General features: G+C 41.5%; 1 protein-coding gene across 1 annotated transcript; it reads right to left on the reverse strand.

The window, feature by feature from the left end:
* Positions 1–2,573: 2,573 nt before the first annotated feature.
* On the reverse strand, positions 2,574–21,078 carry kdm1b (lysine demethylase 1B). Its single transcript, XM_085790753.1, has 21 exons — positions 20,873–21,078; positions 20,492–20,634; positions 18,367–18,488; positions 18,184–18,273; positions 17,362–17,473; positions 17,161–17,274; positions 16,673–16,711; positions 15,602–15,794; positions 14,412–14,596; positions 12,311–12,481; positions 12,137–12,211; positions 11,064–11,198; positions 10,548–10,719; positions 10,334–10,461; positions 8,516–8,647; positions 7,556–7,630; positions 5,615–5,731; positions 5,350–5,475; positions 4,196–4,318; positions 3,943–4,095; positions 2,574–3,152 (listed from the first exon to the last, which is right to left on the reverse strand). The coding sequence occupies exons 1-21, from the start codon at positions 20,886–20,888 to the stop codon at positions 3,069–3,071; spliced, it is 2,505 nt and encodes an 834-aa protein (XP_085646879.1). The 5' UTR covers positions 20,889–21,078; the 3' UTR covers positions 2,574–3,068.
* Between the last annotated feature and the right edge of the window lie 27 nt (positions 21,079–21,105).

Raw genomic sequence — 21,105 nt, forward strand, 5'->3', positions numbered from 1 at the left:
TATTTGCCTGACTAGTTTGTAAATGCATTAAATAAAAAATGCACAACGTCATTGGCTCGCTGAGTTCAGAGATTGCCTAGCAACAAAACCATGGGAAAACTAGGAGACTGATCCCGACTCAAACTAAACCCTGAAACTAAACTAAAAGAGATTGTTAGTGACATTTTCATTTTTTTAAATACCCTGTTTCACCCAAAACAAAAGAAATACATCACAAAATAATGAATGATTTTTGCCCATCTAGTAGATTTGGATTTGAAAGCAACAAACATGTTTTCTGTAAGGGTGACATTGAAACAGCCTTCTGGAAATTATTTACAGATTGGTTAAAAAGAAAAAACTCAGCAATGCCTGACTTATAGACTACAATAGTATTACCTTTGGTGTTATATTAAAATACAAACAATTGGACTTAATGATAAATGTTTTACTATTCTTAGCTAAATTCTTTATTCATAAAGCCAAATATCTAAAAACCCCACCCGTGTTCAAATGCACCCTAACCCTAACCCTATGAATTTCACCTTTATATTAAGTCCCTAAAATTAATAGTCCAAACTTGCCAAAGATTTATTCAGTGTTCAAAAATGATCCGACTAATGGATCGTAACAGTGATTAAGTAAACCCTTAATCACTTATCAGTTATTTACTATACTTCGGTGTATCTAGTTCCTTTTTTTGTCTGTTTTTTATTATTATATTATTTTATGTTTATTTTATTTCATGCCCTTATATCTTGTGTTTTGTTTATGTACTTATTTTTATTCATGGTTTCATCTCTGCAATATGGTGTCTGTTCTTGTCGAACTTATTTTTTGCACAAGTGTACTATTTGCCTGACTAGTTTGTAAATTCATTTGTTTGCAATAAAGTAAAAAAGTAAAGTGTTTGATGCTTTAAGTTTCATAATAATAATAATAACTTCAATTTATATAGCACCTTTCAAGAAACCCAAGGTCGCTTTACAAATGAAAAATGAATTAAGTGAAATTAAAATACAAATAAATAAAGGAGAGAACTAAATGACTACTTTGGAAAGGCCATGGAGAAAAAAGTGAGTCTTAAAGGCTGGTTTGAAAGAGTCCAGGGTTGAGGTGCGGACGATTTCAGAAAGGAGGGAGTTCCAATTTTCAGGGAAAATGTAGAAGAAATAAAGAAAAACAGAATGAAAAGCCAAATATATAAAAATAACAATGTAAAACAAATACTGATATCAAACTTGATCTGTAAATAATTTGACTTCCTGACCTGATGAAGACAAAACGAGGAGCCAGATATTGATCCACAGGTGAAACTGATCAGCTGATCAATGGTGGCAGTCGACAGCTCAGTTTATTTTTATTTTTTTTACACATACAAGATAAATAGTGGAGTACTGTAATGTAGAGACAAACAGGACATGATCATCTAGATGCACCGATTATTCAAACACAGATATGAGTCGACACATGAAAACACGTTATCGTTAGTAGTCGTCGACGTTAATAATCGAAGACGGTGAGGACGTCGTTGTGCTGTTGTTACCCTCCGATCAGAGCTGATCACTGTTCAGGGATCAATACAAGAGAAAGATGGAGGTTTTTTTTCCTCCTTTGGTTGTTTTGTTTTTAAAACTGTCCGATCACATGATTTTCCTCTGTCACTTTGTGGTAGGTGATGTAATCCTGATCGAATCCCTGAGTGAGTAAAAGGGACAGTGTGGTGTTTTCTCCGACCGGTCAGTCACACTAACTAACTAACTAACTAACTACTACTGGTTTTAAATCAAAGTGCTATAGCAGACAGACTAACAGTAAATATCCCACCTCTCTCCTCCACTGGTACCAACACATTAATCACATGTAACACGACACAGAGTCATCACATCATCAATCATCACCGCAGCTCCCAGAGAAGACTCTTTAAAGGAATAGTTCAACATTTTGTCAAATTGGCCCTTTGCCATAATCCCTATAGTCATAGCAGTATAGGTTCGTTACCTTTAATTGTCGGTGCAAGCTATTTTTAGAACGGCGGAGCAGAGCCGTGAGCTGCTCAGAGCTACGCTACGGAGGCTCATTATGGGATTTCTTGGTTTTCCCCTCATCAAACTCATCAAATACACAATCCAACAACTCCACAACGCTCTGGTGGACAAGTTGTAACCTGCATATTCACCACGCTATGAGATAATAACACAACGTTACCAGACAGAGTTGTTTTAGAGGGAAATTCATGCAAAACTGCTGATGCGTGTTGCCTTCAGGGACAGTTTTTCTTTTATCAAGCAGTCTCTGTATTTCCCTCTAAAACAACTCTGTCTGGTAACGTTGTGTTATTATCCCATAGCGTGGTGAATGTGCAGGTCACAACTTGTCCACCAGAGCGTTGTGGAGTTGTTGGATTGTGTATTTGATGAGTTTGATGAGGGAAACCAAGAAATCCCTTGAGCCTCCGTAGCGTAGCTCTGAGCAGCTCACGGCTCTGCTCCGCCATTCTAAAAAATAGCTTGCACCGACAATTAAAGGTAACGAACCTACTGATATGACTATAGGGATTATGGCAATGACACCAGTTTGACAAAATGTTGAACTATCCCTTTAAACATCCTCATTATGATTTCATCTCTTTGAACTTGATCCCTGGAGATTCATGAATTCATTCATCTTATTGTTTCACTCATGATCAGAGTGGAGCAACGCTTCCTGGAGACTTCGGACCGTTTTATAACAGAAGTGCTAACAACTGAAACTCATATAATAACATCGTCGTCGTCCCGATCTCCAGCAGCAGCAGAGCGGAGCTGTTTAGGGTTTAATCCATCATTCATTCTTCACTGTTAAGCTTCTTTTTGCAGCTGATTGTTGATATAAATAAAACACACTTTAACTTCCTGTGTGTGAGTTAAACACCACGACGCCTGGAGGTGACACAGTTTGATGAGGCGTCACGCTGAGTGGAGTAACCGTAACTAGTCAGTGAGTCGGTCAGAGTGATACCGGTCCGTGGGTCGGTGCTGGTGTGGTTCGGTTCGGTTCGGTTCAGTTCGGTTCGGTTCAGTTCAGTTCAGTTCTCCAGGACCGACTCTCTACATGGCGGCCATCTTGCTGGCCTCTCGGACCCCGCTGAGGTAGGCGCCTGTCACCGTCTGAGGGAAGTGTCTGTTGGTCGCCTGGTAACAGACAACAGACCATCATGAGCACAACAGGAAACACATTAATTTATCATTTGTAACATTAAAAACACAGCTTTTCATTTAGATGGATTGGTTCCAGATGAATGAATGAATGAATGAACAGACGAACATTTTTAAAAGATAATAATACAGACAGAAACTGGTTCTATCAATACCAGGTGTTATTTTGTACAAATGTGGAACGACTTCACTATAATTTGACTCTGAGCAGAAGTTGTGCTTTGTTACTTTTGATCCATTAGTCAGGATGAAAGTAACACAACGGTATAAACTTTAATTGTTTGTATTCGTATTCTTGTTTTTATTAAAAATGTCTGACAATGTCCTTGTTAATATGTGATTGCAAACATATTATGACCTTTATCTTATTAAAAATGTATAATAAATTGTATTTAATTTCATCAATGATGCACATTTGTTTCGTTTTTCTTTTTAGACCTTTGTAGATCGGCTCATCAACACGCTGCATTTCTTTAAACTCCTGCTCTGAATCATACTGTGATTTACAGTTAAATATAATTTATTCACATTTATTCAATTTTTTACTACACTGACCTCTCCACTAGCTGAGAGTCAAACTTTACCAGAACACTGAACATCTCATCATCATGTTTTAAAACTCTGTTTAATCAGAGAGCTTTCCTGATTTTATTTGACTCTATTTTATTGTATTGGTTGTGTTTTTATTGTGCAGCACTTTGTAACATTTGTTTTGAAAGGTGTTATATAAATAGAGTTTATTATTATCATCGGTCTCTGTCGTTACCTCCCCGGCGAAGAACAGCTTCCCCTGAACGTCCTCGGCCAGGATGTCGTAGGCCTCGCCGCTGCCGCCCGTCTTCACGAAGCTGTAGGACATCTGGGACCAGGCGTCTCTGCTCCAACGAGTCACGAAGAAGTTCACCGGCTCAGGGACGTCCTGTCAGCGATCAGATAATCAATCAATCAATCACCGATAAATCACCAATCAATCTATCACAAAATAACTTTTATTCTGTGTGTGTGTGTGTGATGGTCACCTGCTCCTTGAACAGTTCCCTGAGGACCTTCATGCACTCGTCCACCACCTCCTTGTCCTCCATGTCCCTGACCACAGGGACGGCGTCTCCAGTGACGACGGACATGAGGACGGCCTGTTTCCCCTGACGACACATGGACACGTCAACACATCACATCTATATATTTATTTAGGTAGACACAGATGATTTTATAGTATATCTTTATATCTCTTTAACCATGATTTGTCTAGATCAGCTGTCTCAAACTTGTTTTAGTTCCTGGGCCACAAACAGCAGAATTTGATTGGATATTATTATAACCTATAAATAATGAAAACTCTAAATTGTTCTCTTTGTTTTAGTTCAAAAATGATATGTACAATATTTAGATGTTTACATTTCATGACCTATCCTTTCACAAAACACCATGAACAACCTAAAAATGTATAAAAAATGATGTGCGATTGGTTTGGATCACTGCTTTTTATTGATTCTGTGTTCTTTCACAGTTTCTTTAGTGTGTAACTCATATCTCTGACTGCTGCAAACTTTTAAAAGGGATATTTCAACATTTTGGCAAATTGTTCCATCACCATAATCCCTATAGTTTTAGCAGGAGGTTCATCACCTTTAATTGTCAGTGCAAGCTATTTTTAAATTCGCGGGGCTCAGACGTGAGCTCTGCGCGGTGCATGGTATTTCCGGGCTTTCCCTCATCAAACTCATCAAATACACAATCCAACAACTCCACAACGCTCTGGTGGACAAGTTGTGACCTGCACATTCACCACGCTATGAGATAATAACACAATGTTACCAGACAGAGTTGTTTTAGAGGGAAATTCAGAGACTGTCTGATGAAAAACTGTCCCTGAAGGCAACGCGCATCAGAGGTTTTGCATGAATTTACCTCTAAAACAACTCTGTCTGGTAATTCATGTTAAACCGCTGATGCACGTTGCCTTCAGGGACAGTTTTTCATCAACAGTCTCTGTATTTCCCTCTAAAACAACTCTGTCTGGTAACGTTGTGTTATTATCTCATAGCGTGGTGAATGTGCACACAGAAATGGATCCAAGAGGAAACAGAACCAGGCTGTTACTGTTGGACTGATTTATGTTTCTGTGTTTGTTTCTTCTTCACTCTGAGTGGCGAGGACAGGAGGGAAATCGAACCTGCGGCTCCATGTCGTAGAAGACACTGAACAGGCCTCTCTTGTCCGGACTCGGTGGGATGTGGCCGAAGTAGTCCGCCCCCTGGATCTTACTGTCCCAGAACCTGTAGGGGAACTGGAGAGCGATCTGCACACACACACACACACACACAGACACACACACACACACACACACACACACACACACACACACACACACACACACAGACGTTACCACCTGAACCCTGAGCTCAGAGCGTCGTAGCGAGCCGCTGAGCGTCCGTCACCTTCTCGATGATGCCGACGCCCAGACTGTGGACGGCCTTCAGCTTCCTGTCAGGGAGAGGGGGGGTGAACTGGATCTGGTTCTTCTGGAGCAGCGTCAGCGGCACCGTGACCAGGACCTGAGGTCAGAGGTCAGAGGTCAGAGGTCAGAGACTAGAAGAGGGTTGGTTGGTTTGTTTTCTGGAGTTTCTCATTTGTGACCTGCTCTGGCGGAATGAGTCGAAATAAGTTGCAACGTTCTACTTTTAGATAATCAGCTGATAACGTGGAAAACCAATAAAAAAATCGAAAAAAAATGTTTGCTAGAAAAGAGACAAAGAGGAGACGAAATACATCTGTTATTAGAGTTAAACTATGGAACGACACTAACATGGATTTACACATGTGTATTTCATTTTTTTAAAAATGGTATGTAGGGCAGTTGTTAATGATTTAACGTGTTTTTTTCTCCCCCTTTTTTTACTTTTCTCTGTTATTTAATGATTTCTTTTCTTCTCCTATATTTAATAACTGTTTAATTTGTTGGTTGTGGACTTTTTTCCCGTTTAGTTTTGCTTTTTATGTTTGTTTGTTTTTCCAATCTTGTAATGATGCTGAAGGGAAGCTTCATTTGCTTCATTTGCTCAACGCAGGACAGGTATAAATATGAGTATTAGCACCTTGTTGACCATGTCTACTCTGTAGTGTTGAATGTTGTTGTAATAGTGACGACTAACTGAACAGAGACTGAACTAACTGATTAGACTTTGGTCTAGTGGATAAAGGTCAAAGGTCAGAGCTGTATTAACTCATTGAGTGCCATTGACGTATATATACGTCAATCAAAATCCAACGCTTGAGTGCCATTGACGTATATATACGTCAAATGCACTTTTCTGCGGCTGGTAAATGGGGACGCTGTTGCGCTCACTGTGAGTAATTTTGGGGCTTCTGGGATGTGTAGAACGAAGAAGACTGTAGATCAGAGCAAGAAGTGAAGAAGAAGGAGAAGACGAGCACGATCGGTACAGAGATAAAAAAGTTGGGAAAAGTTTCTATTTCTAGAGAAAAACGACGGGCAGAGCCTGGAACAAGTGTAACGTGGAGCTGGAGGAAAGCTCAGCCACGGTGCTGTTAGCATAGCTCCAGCATGAAGTGATCAGAGGAGGCAGGAAAGGTAAACTCATCTATATGATCAGCACCGAAATGCCGAAGCGAAAGCGGATCGCGGAGTCAGTTTCACCAGTTGCTGTCTAACCGACGTGACGACGAACCGAGAGATCAGCGCGGTGCGTCGCTGCCGCGGCCGCGTCCAGCAGAGAGGCTGAAGACGCCACGACGTCTCCCTCCCTACTGCAGAGACGAGGAGATGCAGCAGGGGAGAGGGGAGGAGAAGGAGGGGAGGGGGGAGGAGGGGGTTAGGAGAGGGTGAGGGGGCAGCAACTGCAGGAGGAGTAGGAGAGCAGGCATCACTCTGCAGAGTGAGACTCCTACTTGCTGTATTTTAGTTTTTTTTTTTTTTGTACAATGAAAAAACATGTGAAATGAAATTTTCAGATGTCGTACATGTTTTTGAAGCCAAAATTAAAACGGATAAATCACTGTTTTTCTTGAGAGACTCTCTTTCACAAAAATGCATTTTTCTCAGCTTTCTAGAAAAAAAGTGGTCTTTTTGGTGCAACCAGGCTCTATTTGACTTAAGATAAATCAAGAATGGAACAAGGTACAAACAAATGTTTTTTTCCCTAGTTAAATAGAGAGTCTCCTCTTTTCTTTGAGCTGTTTGGTGTTTTCAGAGTCATAGTACAAAATACTCTGTGGGTCTTGACATATTACTCAGAATGCCCCAAAACGCTGGCACCTGGCACTGACCATTTTATAAAAGGTCTGGCACTCAATGAGTTAACGACCACCAGGAGGCGACAACATCTGTAACAACATGAACATCTGTCCTGATGTCTGACCTTCTGCGCCGTCCACTGGGCGCCGCTGGACGACGTCACTCTGACCACGTCTCCTGAGTAGTCGATGGCCTGAACCTGGAGTCGACACAACAAAACCATGAACTTCATGTTTCACAACTTATAAATGAACTTATTGTACCCAGGGGGCAAAGCAAAAAAACAGACACGGAGCGTTGTAAAAGGTTTGACACCAGAAATGACATCTAGGAACTTCTAGGATTAAAACCTGGTTGGACGACCCGGTCAACTAGCTGCTGGAAAGCTACAGGGGCCAAAACCCCTTTCTTGGGTAATTTTCCTGGCGAAATTATGTAAATGCAAATGTTTAGGTATTACAATGGCATAAATAGTCATACAACTAAAAGATTTGACAGAGAGTATCTTGACACATAGGGGGAGGCATGAAAAAAAGATTCTGGGGTTTGTTGCAACTCGATTTTAAGATATCACCCTCAAAAAAAAAGTCTGTTCGCCTGACAAATTCTCATGAAAATTATTATTTTTCAGCACTTTATGGAGAATATCTATACTTAACATGTATATAGAAAACTTCCTTAATTCATAAGCTCCCATTTGAGTCCAAGATAGCCTTTCTACTAGCTACTGGAAAGCCACAGGCTGTCTCCAAACAATGCAACACCTATTGTGAAAAACTACATGTAATTGACATGATCAGAAACCATTCTATTTCTGGTCTCCCCAAAGGGAACAGATAGATAGAGAAGACCGTTGGCCACAGCAAGTGGGGCTTTGGAGATAGAAAGGCCAACACAGTTAAAAATGTTTTGATAAGCACTAACTGTATTATAAACTACATACTAATGAGTATCCATGAATGAAGAATTCAGTATTTCATGCTTAACTAATGCTTAATAGTGTGTACTTATTATAAAGTGTTACCAAACTAACTAACTAACTAACTAACAGGGAGGTTTTTATTTTTAAAGGGTCAAAACGAACCGGACACTTGGTGCGGACGTCGAGGCCGTCGGCCAGGCGCTGCAGCAGGGCGCCGTAGCCCTGAGTCAGCAGCGTGTGGTCTCCTGAGAACTGGGCAAAGAACTCGTTATGGTCCCAGGACCGAGCCGACACCTGCACACAAACACACAAACACACACACAATACACATCACCAACACTGTAATAACCCAAATAAACTAAACTGACCTGAACTCAAAGTGTTTATTAGACTTCCTGTTTACATGAACCGCCCAATCAGAGTCAGCAGCTGTGTTTCCATTTCCCCTAGAAATGTGTAAAACCTAAATATCGCAATGAAAAGCTGTCAATGGAAACACCTACATTTCTAAAAACCTCTAATCGCTAAACCATGTTTACACTCTCATGAGGTGGTTTTTTTCCAGACGTATCGATAGAAAAGTCGTTATTTATTTTATTTTATTTCAATGTTCATTTAACAGGGATGATTCATACAACATTGCCACAAAAAAATGGGAAAATGTGATGCTTAAAGACCCACTCCCGTGAAAATCGTGTTTTTTGAGCTTTTCACATGTTCCTGTGGCATTTTTCTTGTGTTAGAGCACTTATCAGCAGAGAAGGAAGTGCAAAATTGCATTTCAGAGTTTTTCTGCCTTCAAACTGCTGTGAACCAATGGCAGACTCAAACTGGCAGTTTCAGGAAGACTGGAGTTGAGGGTGTCACAGCTCCAGGGGAGGGCACTAGTGCTACAAGCTCCCGCCCCGCTCTGCATCTGGCTCAGAGGTGAAAGCCTTCACAGCTCGGTGTAGCTGTCAAGGTATAATAGGTATAGCTCACATGGTAGAGCAGCTTGCACCATGAGCAAGGACTATGTTCCAGTCTGGGATCGAATCCCAGTGTGGAGTTTTACGTTAAACGCGCTGAATCTGTAATTGTACAATGTCCAGCTGTCAGCAAGCGGGGGGGTGGGGTGCGAGGAGGTGGCTGGGCGGGTGCAGAGCAGCGCAGTCTCCGCCCACCCCCCAGAGGTACATTGCTAATGTGCATGGCTAATGAGCTGGTTTTAAAATGGCCGAAAAGGGTCGCGGGAGTGGGACTTTAAGACGTCTAGCTTCAGCTAATTTGCAGTCTTTGTCCCTGGTCAGGCTTTAGAATACTATTTCACTCTACTTTACTTTTGAATAGGATAAAATATACTGAATACAAAAAATGCAATGATACAAATACATGATATGGAAACACTTATTTCAGTTCGAGAACATCACAGCTGATTGAACGTATCCGGGTCATCCTGAAGTTTTGTTTTCATAGTTTGTCTGTGAAATCCTCGTTCAAAGTCCTCTCCCAGAAATCACTTATTCTAACCGCTGCCACACATAATATATAATAATAATATATATTTAATTTATGTGTATGTATATATATATATATATATATATATATAATATGATAATACATATTATATATACATAAGGGTTTTGCCTTTGACCAATCAAGCGCTGCCTTCGTCTTCTGTTAAAAACAATAACAGCTGCAGCTAAGATCACAGTCCCATCACCATGGAAACGCACAACACTTACGTCCATCTTCCTCAAAGTGAAGTTTCACAGGACGAGAATAGAAGAGAATTATGGGATATCGCGAGACTAGACTTTACCAGAGTTATGGCTCATTTGCTAAAACAACGTTCAATGGAAGCAGCTGCAAACAGCAACTGGACTTTTTCTAGATTTCAGAAATATCACTTGTATTTAGTGAAACCGTGTGATGGACAGGCCGCTACAGCAGCGTGACCCGGTGTGACCTTTGACCTTTGACCCGGCGTGACCTGCTCACCTGGTCCAGGGCGCTGCCACAGGCGTACTCCAGGTTACTGAGGTGGAACTGAAGAACTTTCTCCTCCAACTCACTGAACTGGATCCCCGACTCCTGCAGGAAGTTCTTCTTCACCTCCTGGACCTTTTCTGTTCACACACAAACAAATCAACTCTGTAACCTCTATAACACACACTGAGGCCTGGTTAAACGGTGAAACCAGCTGAGCCGTCACCTCCCAGCGGCGTGTCCTGGCTCTGGGACTTGTCCTTCCTCCACTCCGACACCACGTCCAGGATGGCGTTGAAGTGGAAGTCCATGCGCTTGTCGATGGCCGGGTCGGTGACCTGCCCCCCCTCCTGGAAGAGGTCGCAGCGCTCGCCCAGCTTGTGCATCTTGATGCCCATCTGCACCACACACACAAGATAAGAGAGTTCAGTTTATTTGACATGTATCCTCGTTGTTCAATAGAAATTACATCTCAACATAAAAACAGCAGCGAGACGAGGTCTGGAAATAAAGTAACAAATCAGAAAATACGCAAATAAAAGTAAATAAGTAAATGAAGAAAGTGAACAATGGACATTTAGACTGAAGCTTTGCCTACACTATTATAAACCAGGTTATATTAAAAACGATGTAATCTACAAGTTCCTTTTAGTTCCTTTTATCAGCAAATAAACAGAGTCGCCGGGTTGCTCCATAGATTGACGGCTGTACATCTCAGACACCGAGACGCTGAGACTCTGACCTGCTGACACATCAGGGCGATGGGGTTGTTCACGCAGCCGTTGACGATCTGCGCTCCTCGACCCACGGTGACGCCCAGAGACGAGTCGTCCCACACCCGTCCTCCGATCCGGTCCCGGGCCTCCAGCACCAGCACCTGGACACCAGAGGGACAGAGGGACAGTGAGACCGGTCCAGACCAGAGACCAGAGACCGGTTCACCAGGATCAGTGTAGAGTAGGGGTTGCACAGACTAGTCGACTTTACTGCTCCACAATGACGTTTTGAGCTTGACATCGACTAGTCGCTGATCATGTAACATAGGCTACAAGAGAGGAGCGGCTTGAAACAACAGCTGAGTGCGCTGAATGAAAACAATACGAGCGCCGTCAAGCTGGATAGAACGAGGTCGTACCAGACAGGAAGTCGGGCACAGAAAAGGCGAGAGAATCCGGTCAATTTTCAAAATAAAATAAATGAGACCTGTGTGTGTGGAAAACCGAGTAGCCTACAGACGGGTCGATGTTTAACCGGCCGGAGAGAGCAGGAGAAGCTGCTGCCTGAGAGACGCCAAGCGCCTGTGAGGCGCTGCGCTTCCGCGGGCAGCTGTGTCTGGGCTGCTGGCAATTTAAAAAAAAACAAAAAAAACTCTGCTTTAGACAGCTTTACGTCGCGCACAACAACAACAACCAACAACAGCAACAACCAACCAGGAAAAACAAAAACTGTGAGTGAAACTGTGACTGAGCAGGACTGTGATGGTGACGAGGCCTGTGTGTCGTTTTCCTCCCTAATTGTTTAATGAACAGTAGCTACAGTATTTTCTTTTGCACTTGTATAGGAGTGTGTTACAAAAAAACTGATTTAGTTTGTTGTTTATAAAGCTGCTGTTCTGTGGACTCATTTCTGTGCATGAGCGTCAGTCAGTGAATACAGATTGTTGCAAAGCATTTCCCTCCTCCTGTGATTTTAGTTATGATGGGAAAAATACGAATGACGTCATCAGCGACTAGTCGACGTCGACTCGACTTTCATAACATTAGAGTCGACTTTAAAAAATCTGAAGTCATGCAACCCCTAGTGTAGAGTTTTTACCTGTGTGCCGAAGTTGTGCAGCTGTCGAGCAGCAGCGAGTCCTGAAGCTCCGGCTCCGATCACGATCACGTTCTTCTGTAAACATCACAACATGACGGAGGAACTGTGAACATCAGGCAGCTGGAGGAGGAAGATGATGGTGAAGATGATGAAGATGAAGGTGAGGTGACTCACAGAGCGGTTTCTGTCGGGGAGGAGCGGCTGAGTGACGGACAGGACGCCCGTGTTGATCAGACCCTTCCTGGTCATGAAGTTGAGGACGCGGTCCATCTCCTGAACGCAGCGCACACGCACCAGCCCTCGCACGATGATGTGGAGCGCACACTTCTGAGACGTCAGGATCTCCTGCAGGACACACACGCTGCACTTTAATTACATCATCGCTGTGTTTTAAAGATAAAACTCTCCAGGTCTGGTGTCTCCTCCTCTGTGTCTCTAACCCTCCTCTCCTCAATGTGCATTTGTTTTTTCAACAAAGCCGGTGAGAAATCAATCCATGGAGCGGTGGATAAGGTTATTTATCATCTACCATGTTACCATGTGTACCAGAAATACACAAATATGTTTGTTTTGAGACTGAATAACGTTACTTTTTTAGTCGATGTACGTTCAAATTAGGGCCAATGGCGTGAATTTTTGGAAATATTGTAGAGAAATGTCTGGAAAAAAAGTGGTCCAATTTCTCCAGATACATTTAAACATTTTTAGAAAACTGTGGAAAAAATTCTCAAAAAAAATTCTAGAAAAAAGTGGTATGATTTCTCAACAAAAAAGTAAAACATTTTCTAGGAAAAAAGTGGTTACAATTTCTCTATTTAGAAAAAAAAAAAAAGTGGTACAAATTTCTCAAAAAAATAAAATAAAAAGTGGTAAAAACTCAAGAAACTCCACTTAGAAAACCATTGATATACGATGTTACCATGTGTATAACTGTGTAGTCTTATCTGTCATCAACAAGAGATTGTCCCACTTAAGCAAGCTTAAGTGGGACAAGTGGACAGATCAAATCTGCACCAAGTCTCAACAAAGAATGTTCCACTTAAAGAAACTCCTGTCCTTTAATGTTGAAAGGAGAATGCTTCAAATGTTCTACTGTGCCTTCATTGAAAGCATTCTTTCTTTTTGTATTACCTGCTGGTTTGGCAATGCCACAGAGGCACAGAAAAAGAGGGTTAGAGAAATTATAACCATATCTAGTAAATTGCTGCGCATCACTCTGCCATGTATGGAAGGCATCTACAGAGATAGGATAGAGAAAAAGGCAAGGAATATTATAGGTGACCAAAGGCACCCCCTTGCCCACTCATTTAACCCTCTTCCATCCGGGCGACGATATCGCCCCCCTCTGTTTACTAAAAACAGAGCTAAATTTTCTTTTGTGCCCCAGGCCATTAAATCCCTTAATAATAATCGATAGTCACTGTTAGTGTTGGTCAGCTCACAGCCTGCTCAGCTAGTCTGACCAGGTTATGGCTGAGATGAACATAAAACTGACTCACTGATGATGAGTGTTAATCTATGTGTGAAAGTTGTACTGTGCTGTTTTTATCTGTGTTGTTGTTTTTTTTAGATGAAATGTCAAGAGTGTGATCTGCTGCAACTCAATTTCCCTACGGGGACAAATAAACTACTACTACTACTACTACTTACGTTTGTGTGGCGGTGCCGTGGGACACCAGAAGTAACTGAGTAAGTTAGTAACTGAGTTACTACATTGTAAAAGTAACTAATTACCAGGAAAAGTGGTAACTCCGCCTCTTCCACACACTGCAGAGTGATACAGCGCATTGTGGAGGGATACGGAGTGAGTCGGTTACTTACGGATAAAAAATATTTTTTCCGACCAGTTGATGAACTGAAACTAATGTGTATATTACGTCCTACACTTTAACAGGTGTATTGTTATTATTTAGTGACGGGACTTCTTGAGTCAAGTAACGGCTCATTTTATTGTCAGTAACGGTAATGGTGTTATAACGGAGGAAACAGTAACTTTTTGGATTACTGTTACTGTAAAAAGTAGCACTGCGTTAGTAACACTGTTATTTTATAACACTGTTACTCCCATCACTGGCCAAGAGAGTAGACTGAAGCTGTTTCATTGAGGTAAATATCCCGCATACTTCCTCTTTAAAATGTAGAACAGCACAAGGACGAGTGTGAGTTGGTGGCGAGCGGCGAGGCCGGAGCGGCGAGGCCGGAGTGGCGGTCTGAGCTGCGTCTACCTTATGGTGGCGAGCGGCAAGGCCGGAGCGGCGGTCTGAGCTGCGTCTACCTTGCAGTTCTTGTGCCAGGAGGCCAGGATGAGGTTCCTCAGGGCCAGGTACATGGTGGGGTCTCTGGAGAACTCTGGGAACTCGTAGAGCTCGTCCAGCTCCATCATGTCGGGCCGGACACACAGAGCCTTGCCACACTCGTTGGGCTGGTAGAAGGGCTGGAAGTAGGGACACAGGCCGGGGACTGAGGCACCGGGGAGACAGACAGAGAGACGCCATGTTGGAATGAATGAACTACAACTAGTAGGCTACCAAGCTCAGTAAAAATTAAGAACAGATGTAAAATGTAAAAACAAGAGGTGTGTCTCATGCAGGGGAATTTCTTTTTTCTTTCTTTCTTTCTTTCTTCCTTCCTACCCCTCTCTCTCTGTCTTTTTCTTTCTTTCTTTCTTTCTTTCTTTCTTTCTTTCTTTCTTTCTTTCTTTCTTTCTTTCTACCCCTCTCTCTCTTTTTATTTCTTTCTTTCTACCCCTCTCTATCTCCATCTATCTACCTCTTTATACCTATCTATCCCTCTTTCATTTTACGTCTTTTTACTGCCTTCTTTCTTTCTTTTTACCCCTCTCTCTGTCTTTTTCTTTCTTCCTTTCTTTCTTCACCCTTTCTGTCTTTTTACTTGTTTCTTTCTTTCTACTCCTCTCTCTGTATTTTTCTTTCTTTCTACCGCCTTTCTGTCTTTTTACTCCCTTCTTTCTTTCTTTCTACCCCTCTCTCTGTCTTTTTCTTTCTACACCCTTTCTCTGTCTTTTTACTCCTTTCTTTCTTTCTTTCATTCTTTCTTTCTACCCCTCTCTCTGTCTTTTTCTTTCTTTCTACCCCCTTTCTCTGTCTTTTTACTCCCTTCTTTCTTTCTTTCTTTCATTCTTTCTACCCCTCTCTCTGTCTTTTTCTTTCTTCCTTTCTTTCTACACCTTTTCTCTGTCTTTTTACTCCCTTCTTTCTTTCTTTCTACCCCTCTCTCTCTGTCTTTTTTCTTTCTTTCTTTCTACCCCTCTCTCTCTGTCTTTTTGCTCCCTTCTTCAGCTGCTTTCAGCATTCACACGCATTTCCTACAGAAAACTAATACTAATACTTTGTATTTTCGTTAGATAAATGCTCTATAAAGTGTATTATTATTATTATTATGAGTCATCATCTGTCCAGCTGTGTGGTGACAGCGATCGGCGATCGGCGGTCAGCGGTCTCTTACTCTGAGGCGTCACGGCTCGGCAGTGATCTCCTCTCAGCTCCGACAGAGACACGGTGCTGAGCGACCCCGACGGACTCATGCCCACGCAGTCGGGGTAGTAGGTGGTGAGGAAGGGACCCGCCGGACTGTCTTTGAACAGCGGCGGTAGAATCAGCATCGAATGCCACCAGCTGTCCGTCACCTCGGCAACGCGCTGTGAGGACGAAACAGGAAGTGAGTTACTGTTACTACTGATACTGTGGATCATCAAGACATAAAACTGTTTATTCATCCCACTCATGGGAAATGTGGTTGTTACAGTAGCGTTGTGGTATACAGAGTAAGAAAGTAGAACAATATGGAATATAAAACGATATAAAACAAACATATAAAAACAAAGAGAGAGACATTCTGTAGAGTTATGGCCAAATTGTTTCTATTATATATTCAGTTATTTACAAGAACAGACTATATACGCAGTGTTGGTAGGTGTATGGAAGAAAGACTTCGTATGATTTTAGATGTATTGTACATTTTATTGTATTGTTATGTAATTTTGATGTCTTTTTTCTTACCTTCTTTCTTCTACTAAAAGCCTAACTAGGGACGGGAGTTGGAAACTAGCATTAGCTATAATCTCTGTATGCAGAACATCAGTCACATTGACTTGTTTGTAACGAGTGGAAGTGTTACTATGTTAACCTGCATTGTCCCTATCAAATAAACTAAATTAGATTAAAATGAAAGAAACTATTGCACAGATTGGGGGGGTGTATGGGAGTACGGTGTGCAGTTTTTACACAAAAACAGAAGTGTTGGACATAAATAAATAGATGAATAAATAACAACAGTGTAATTACAGCCTAAATATTGGAATGAAAAAAATGGAGATGTGTTAATTGTGCAGAGAGCAGGTTATTACAGAGTCAGACTGGTGTACAGTCTGACGGCAGCTGGAATATATGACCTGCAGAAGCCAAACATCTAATTGATTGATTGATTGATTGATTGATTGATTGATTGATTGATTGATTGATTGATTGATTGATTGATTGATTGGTTGATTGGTTGATTGATCAGCTGGTCACTCACCAGGTCCTCGGGCTGGGAGCACTGGTCTGGACCTTCAGTCTGTGGAACGTCAGAAAACATCATCACGTTCTGTGTTTCAAGACCAAAGTATCATTCACAACTCTCTATCTTGGAAAATACACTGGAGGGATCGAGTGAAACTGATATTTATCATCTGAGCGTCTAAGTTAAAAAAGCCATCACAAAATACTGGCTTCAGAAAAATGTCCCCACTCCCCACTACAGATTATTGTAAAACAGTTGCAAGTCTTAAAGCAAATAACTTATTCAATCTGACTCCAAGAAGATCTGGGTGAAAATCGACGGCAGAAATGAATGAGACTGTTTATGAAGTGTTGTGTTTGGTATTTGTCTTTTGTTTTGCCTTTTCAGTCAAATAAAGAGATTAAAAAAAGAAAAAGAATAACATCATCATCACATTAAAAACTTTAGTCAGTGAGTGAGTGAGTGAGTGGGCGGAGTCAGTGTTTCTCCACTTCCTGTTTGACCTTGATGTTGTTGAACTTCATCCCGCAGCGATACGTGGCAGCCAGAGCCGCCGTCAGCTGGATCTCCTTGGTCAGCTGGCGCCACTTCCTGCAGTCTGGTCTGGTGCACTGAACCTGGGAGGAACAAGGTCGCACGCATTAACTTTACCATGTTAATGACATGGAGAAGCAGGAGAACCAGGAGAACGGAGCAGAACGTACCCAGAAGGGCAGCTGCTGGTCGGCCATGAAGGCTTTCAGACTGGGCTCACTCTTCCCGTTACTGGTCCACACCTTCTTCCAGGAGGCGAAGGTCTCGTATCCGTCTTTGTGACTGGAAATAAAAATAAAAATCTAACAAACAAGTCTGTAACAGTAAAATGTATCTGGATAAACAGAGTGAGCAGAAAGAGAGACCCCCCCCCTCCTGTAGGTGAACATAAACACTAACAATTGTGTTTATCTAATCATAGACAATGCAAATTTAACCATCTTTAAATATAAAATACATCACCCGTGTGCAATAATAAAACTATATACCTCATTTTAAAATTATGTTTAGGTCGCTCCTTTTGCACTTGTACTGTTTTATGCTTTATTTTAATCTAGTTTTTCTACATCTTATTATATAGATATAGATATATATATTCTTTCATTTTTTCTTGTAATTTCTTAATTATTTTTTCTTGCTTTTAATTGTATGTTTAATGTGATACGATTTTTAAAAAATGGTTTGTTTTTATGCCGTTTTTTTTGTTTCCATTTCTCACTGTTTAATGTTTTGTCTTTATGTAAAGCACATTGAGTTGCCCCTTGGTATGAAATTTCCTTGCCTTTTAGACATTGTAGGATATATTTTACAGTATTATATATTTCTGTCCAATTCTTACGCATTGTTCCCCTTTGTATTTAACCTCCTTTGTAATTGTATTTCCTCTGCACATTTCCTTTTGGAGCTACCTTTCTCTTCAGATGTTAAACACTAAAACATCTGTATAACTGGATGTTTCTACAGAGCTGATGATGCGTTCACTGTCCCGTTACCTTCTGTAGTAGTGATCGAAACACTCGTTGCAGAAATGTTCTCCACAGGACAGGTGGTACCAGCGGGATGTGTAGCCATTTTTAGCGCACCTGGGGAAGAGACAGGTGACTCCAGTCAGTCAGTCAGTCAGTCGGTTTAAATCCTTGTTCCTGTCACAGCGTCAGACGACGGCGACTCGTTACCTTTCAGACGCGCTGGCGAAGCAGACGGGGTAGGTAGCAGAACATCCAGCCTTCTCACACTTCCTGTACTTCTTCTCTGACTGATCGTCCTCCTCCTCCGTGTCCGTCGCTTTCCTTTTGCTCTGAGGGAGGAGGAAGTGAGAGCAACCACTGGAGTTAAACTTAAACTTTAGTTAAATTAAAGTTCAACAGCAGCACAGATCTGCTTAAAGACACAGTGTGACAGATACAGAGGGGTAAACATGATGCTCTGCCATCTTTTCTTAAAAAGTACTGTTAAAGGGATAGTTCAACATTTTGGCAAATTGGCCCATTGCCATAATCCCTATAGTCATAGCAGTAGGTTCGTTACCTTTAATTGTCGGTGCAAGCTATTTTTAGAACGGCGGAGAGGAGCGGCAGGCTGTTCGGGCCTATGCTATGGAGGCTAAGGGAATTTCTTGGTTTCCCTCATCAAACTCATCAAATACACAATCCAACAACTCCAAAAGGCTATCGCGGACAAGTTGTGAGCTGCACATTCACCACGCTATGAGATAATAACATAACGTTACGAGACAGAGCTGTTTTAGAGGGAAATTCATGTAAAACCGCTGATGCGCGTTGCGTTCAGGGACAGTTTTTCAGTAAGCGGACTCTGTATTCACCTCGAAAACGGCTCTGTTTTGTAATGTTCCATTATTATCTCATAGCGTGGTGAATGTGCAGGTCACAACTTGTCCACGAAAGCGTTTTGGAGTTTTGGGATTTTGTATTTGATGAGTTTGATGAGGGAAACCAAGAAATTCCATTAGCCTCCATAGCATAGCTCTGAGCAGCCTGCTGCTCTGCTCCGCCGTTCTAAAAAAAGCTTACACCGACAAATAAAGGTAACAAACCTACTGCTATGACTATAGCGATTATGGCAATGGACCAATTTGCCAAAATGTTGAACTATCCCTTTAACATCAGGGTCAAATTATGATCATAATATCAACAAAGGTGTGAAGGCTGATGCACACCTAAAAAAATCTTAAAAACAGGTGCGTTGGACCTTTTTCAAGCAGAGATCTCTGCTTGAAAAAGGTCCTGTGGACCGAAACGTTGTTTGTTTTATTAAAGTCTTTTGCAAGTGACTTGACAGTGTGCGGGAGACCCTTTTTGCTTTTGTTCACTCCATAATATCAACAAACAAATACATTTCTTCGTTTCAATAGTTGAATATGAAGTCTTGATGCTGCATTTCTATTACTGTAAATGAATTGGTTTAAATACGTTTAAATCGTTCTATTTAGATAGACAGACAGACAGACAGACAGACAGATAGATAGATAGAACGATAGATAGAACGATAGATAGAACGATAGATAGATAGATAGATAGATAGATAGATAGATAGATAGATAGATAGATAGATAGATAGATAGATAGATAGATAGATAAAACGAAAGATAGATAGAACGATAGATGGAACGATAGATAAAACGATAGATAGATAGATAGATAGATAGATAGATAGATAGATAGATCGATAGATAGATAGATAGATAGAACGTTTGATAGATAGATAGATAGATAGATAGATAGATAGATAGATAGATAGATAGATAGATAGATAGATAGATACGGTAGATACGGTAGATAGATAGATAGAACGTTTGATAGATAGATAGATAGATAGATAGATAGAACGGTAGATAGATAGATAGATAGATAGAACGATAGATAGAACGATAGAACGATAGAACGATAGATAGATAGATAGATAGATAGATAGATAAAACGATAGATAGAACGATAGAACGATAGATAGATAGATAGATAGATAGATAGATAGATAGATAGATAGATAGATAGATGGAACGATAGATAGATAGAACGATAGATAGATAGATAGATAAAACGATACATAGAACGATAGAACGATAGAACGATAGATAGATAGATAGATAGATAGATAGATAGATAGATAGATAGATAGATAGATAGATAGATAGATAGATAGATAAAACGATAGATAGAACGATAGAACGATAGAACGATAGGTAGATAGATAGATAGATAGATAGATAGATAGATAGATAGATATTTCAACCTGTATAGAACTATATAACCATGTGGTTGATGAAGGGTGCAGCAGCTCTACCTGTCCAGGTGGGGGGTTGTTGGTGCGCTTCACCCGGACGTTGATCTGCCTCCCGGAGGAGCGCAGGGTCTGTCCGTCCCCCGGTGACTCCCCGGAGCTCCTCTTCCTGGCTCTGCGGGCCCCGGAGGCGTTACCCGAGTAATCTACAGCGTTACGTTACAATACACACAGACACAGGGAGAGAGAGAGGGAGAGAGCTCAAACAGAGACAAACCGAGGCCGCTCATACACAACAACAGTGTGTGTGTATTGTGTGTTTAACTAAGCAGCCAAACACCGACATGTTTTACTCAGGTGGGTTCAGTCAGAAACACAAACATGTACGAGCCTTTTAAACAGAGCCACGTTAGCATGTAGCATGTTAGCTGCGCTCACACTGACCTGAGTCTGACAGCATGGCGGCGTCAACACCCGACAAACACCCGGGAGTTATGTATCACTGCCCCGGTACCGAGAGTCACCGACACGGGTTTTTATTAAAGTGTTGAATCCGGGGTTCTGGTTTATTGTTGTGGGCGGAGGAGGAGGAGGAGGAGAGGAGGAGGCGCTGTTGTTGTTTTCTGAACACCACTTCCTGTTCGCGAAGGGAAGTGGGCGTGTCTGTCCCGCGCGGC

The sequence above is a fragment of the Trachurus japonicus genome, chromosome 11, assembly GCF_045865225.1.
Source record: "Trachurus japonicus isolate A0001 chromosome 11, Traja_1.0".
NCBI lineage: Eukaryota > Metazoa > Chordata > Actinopteri > Carangiformes > Carangidae > Trachurus > Trachurus japonicus.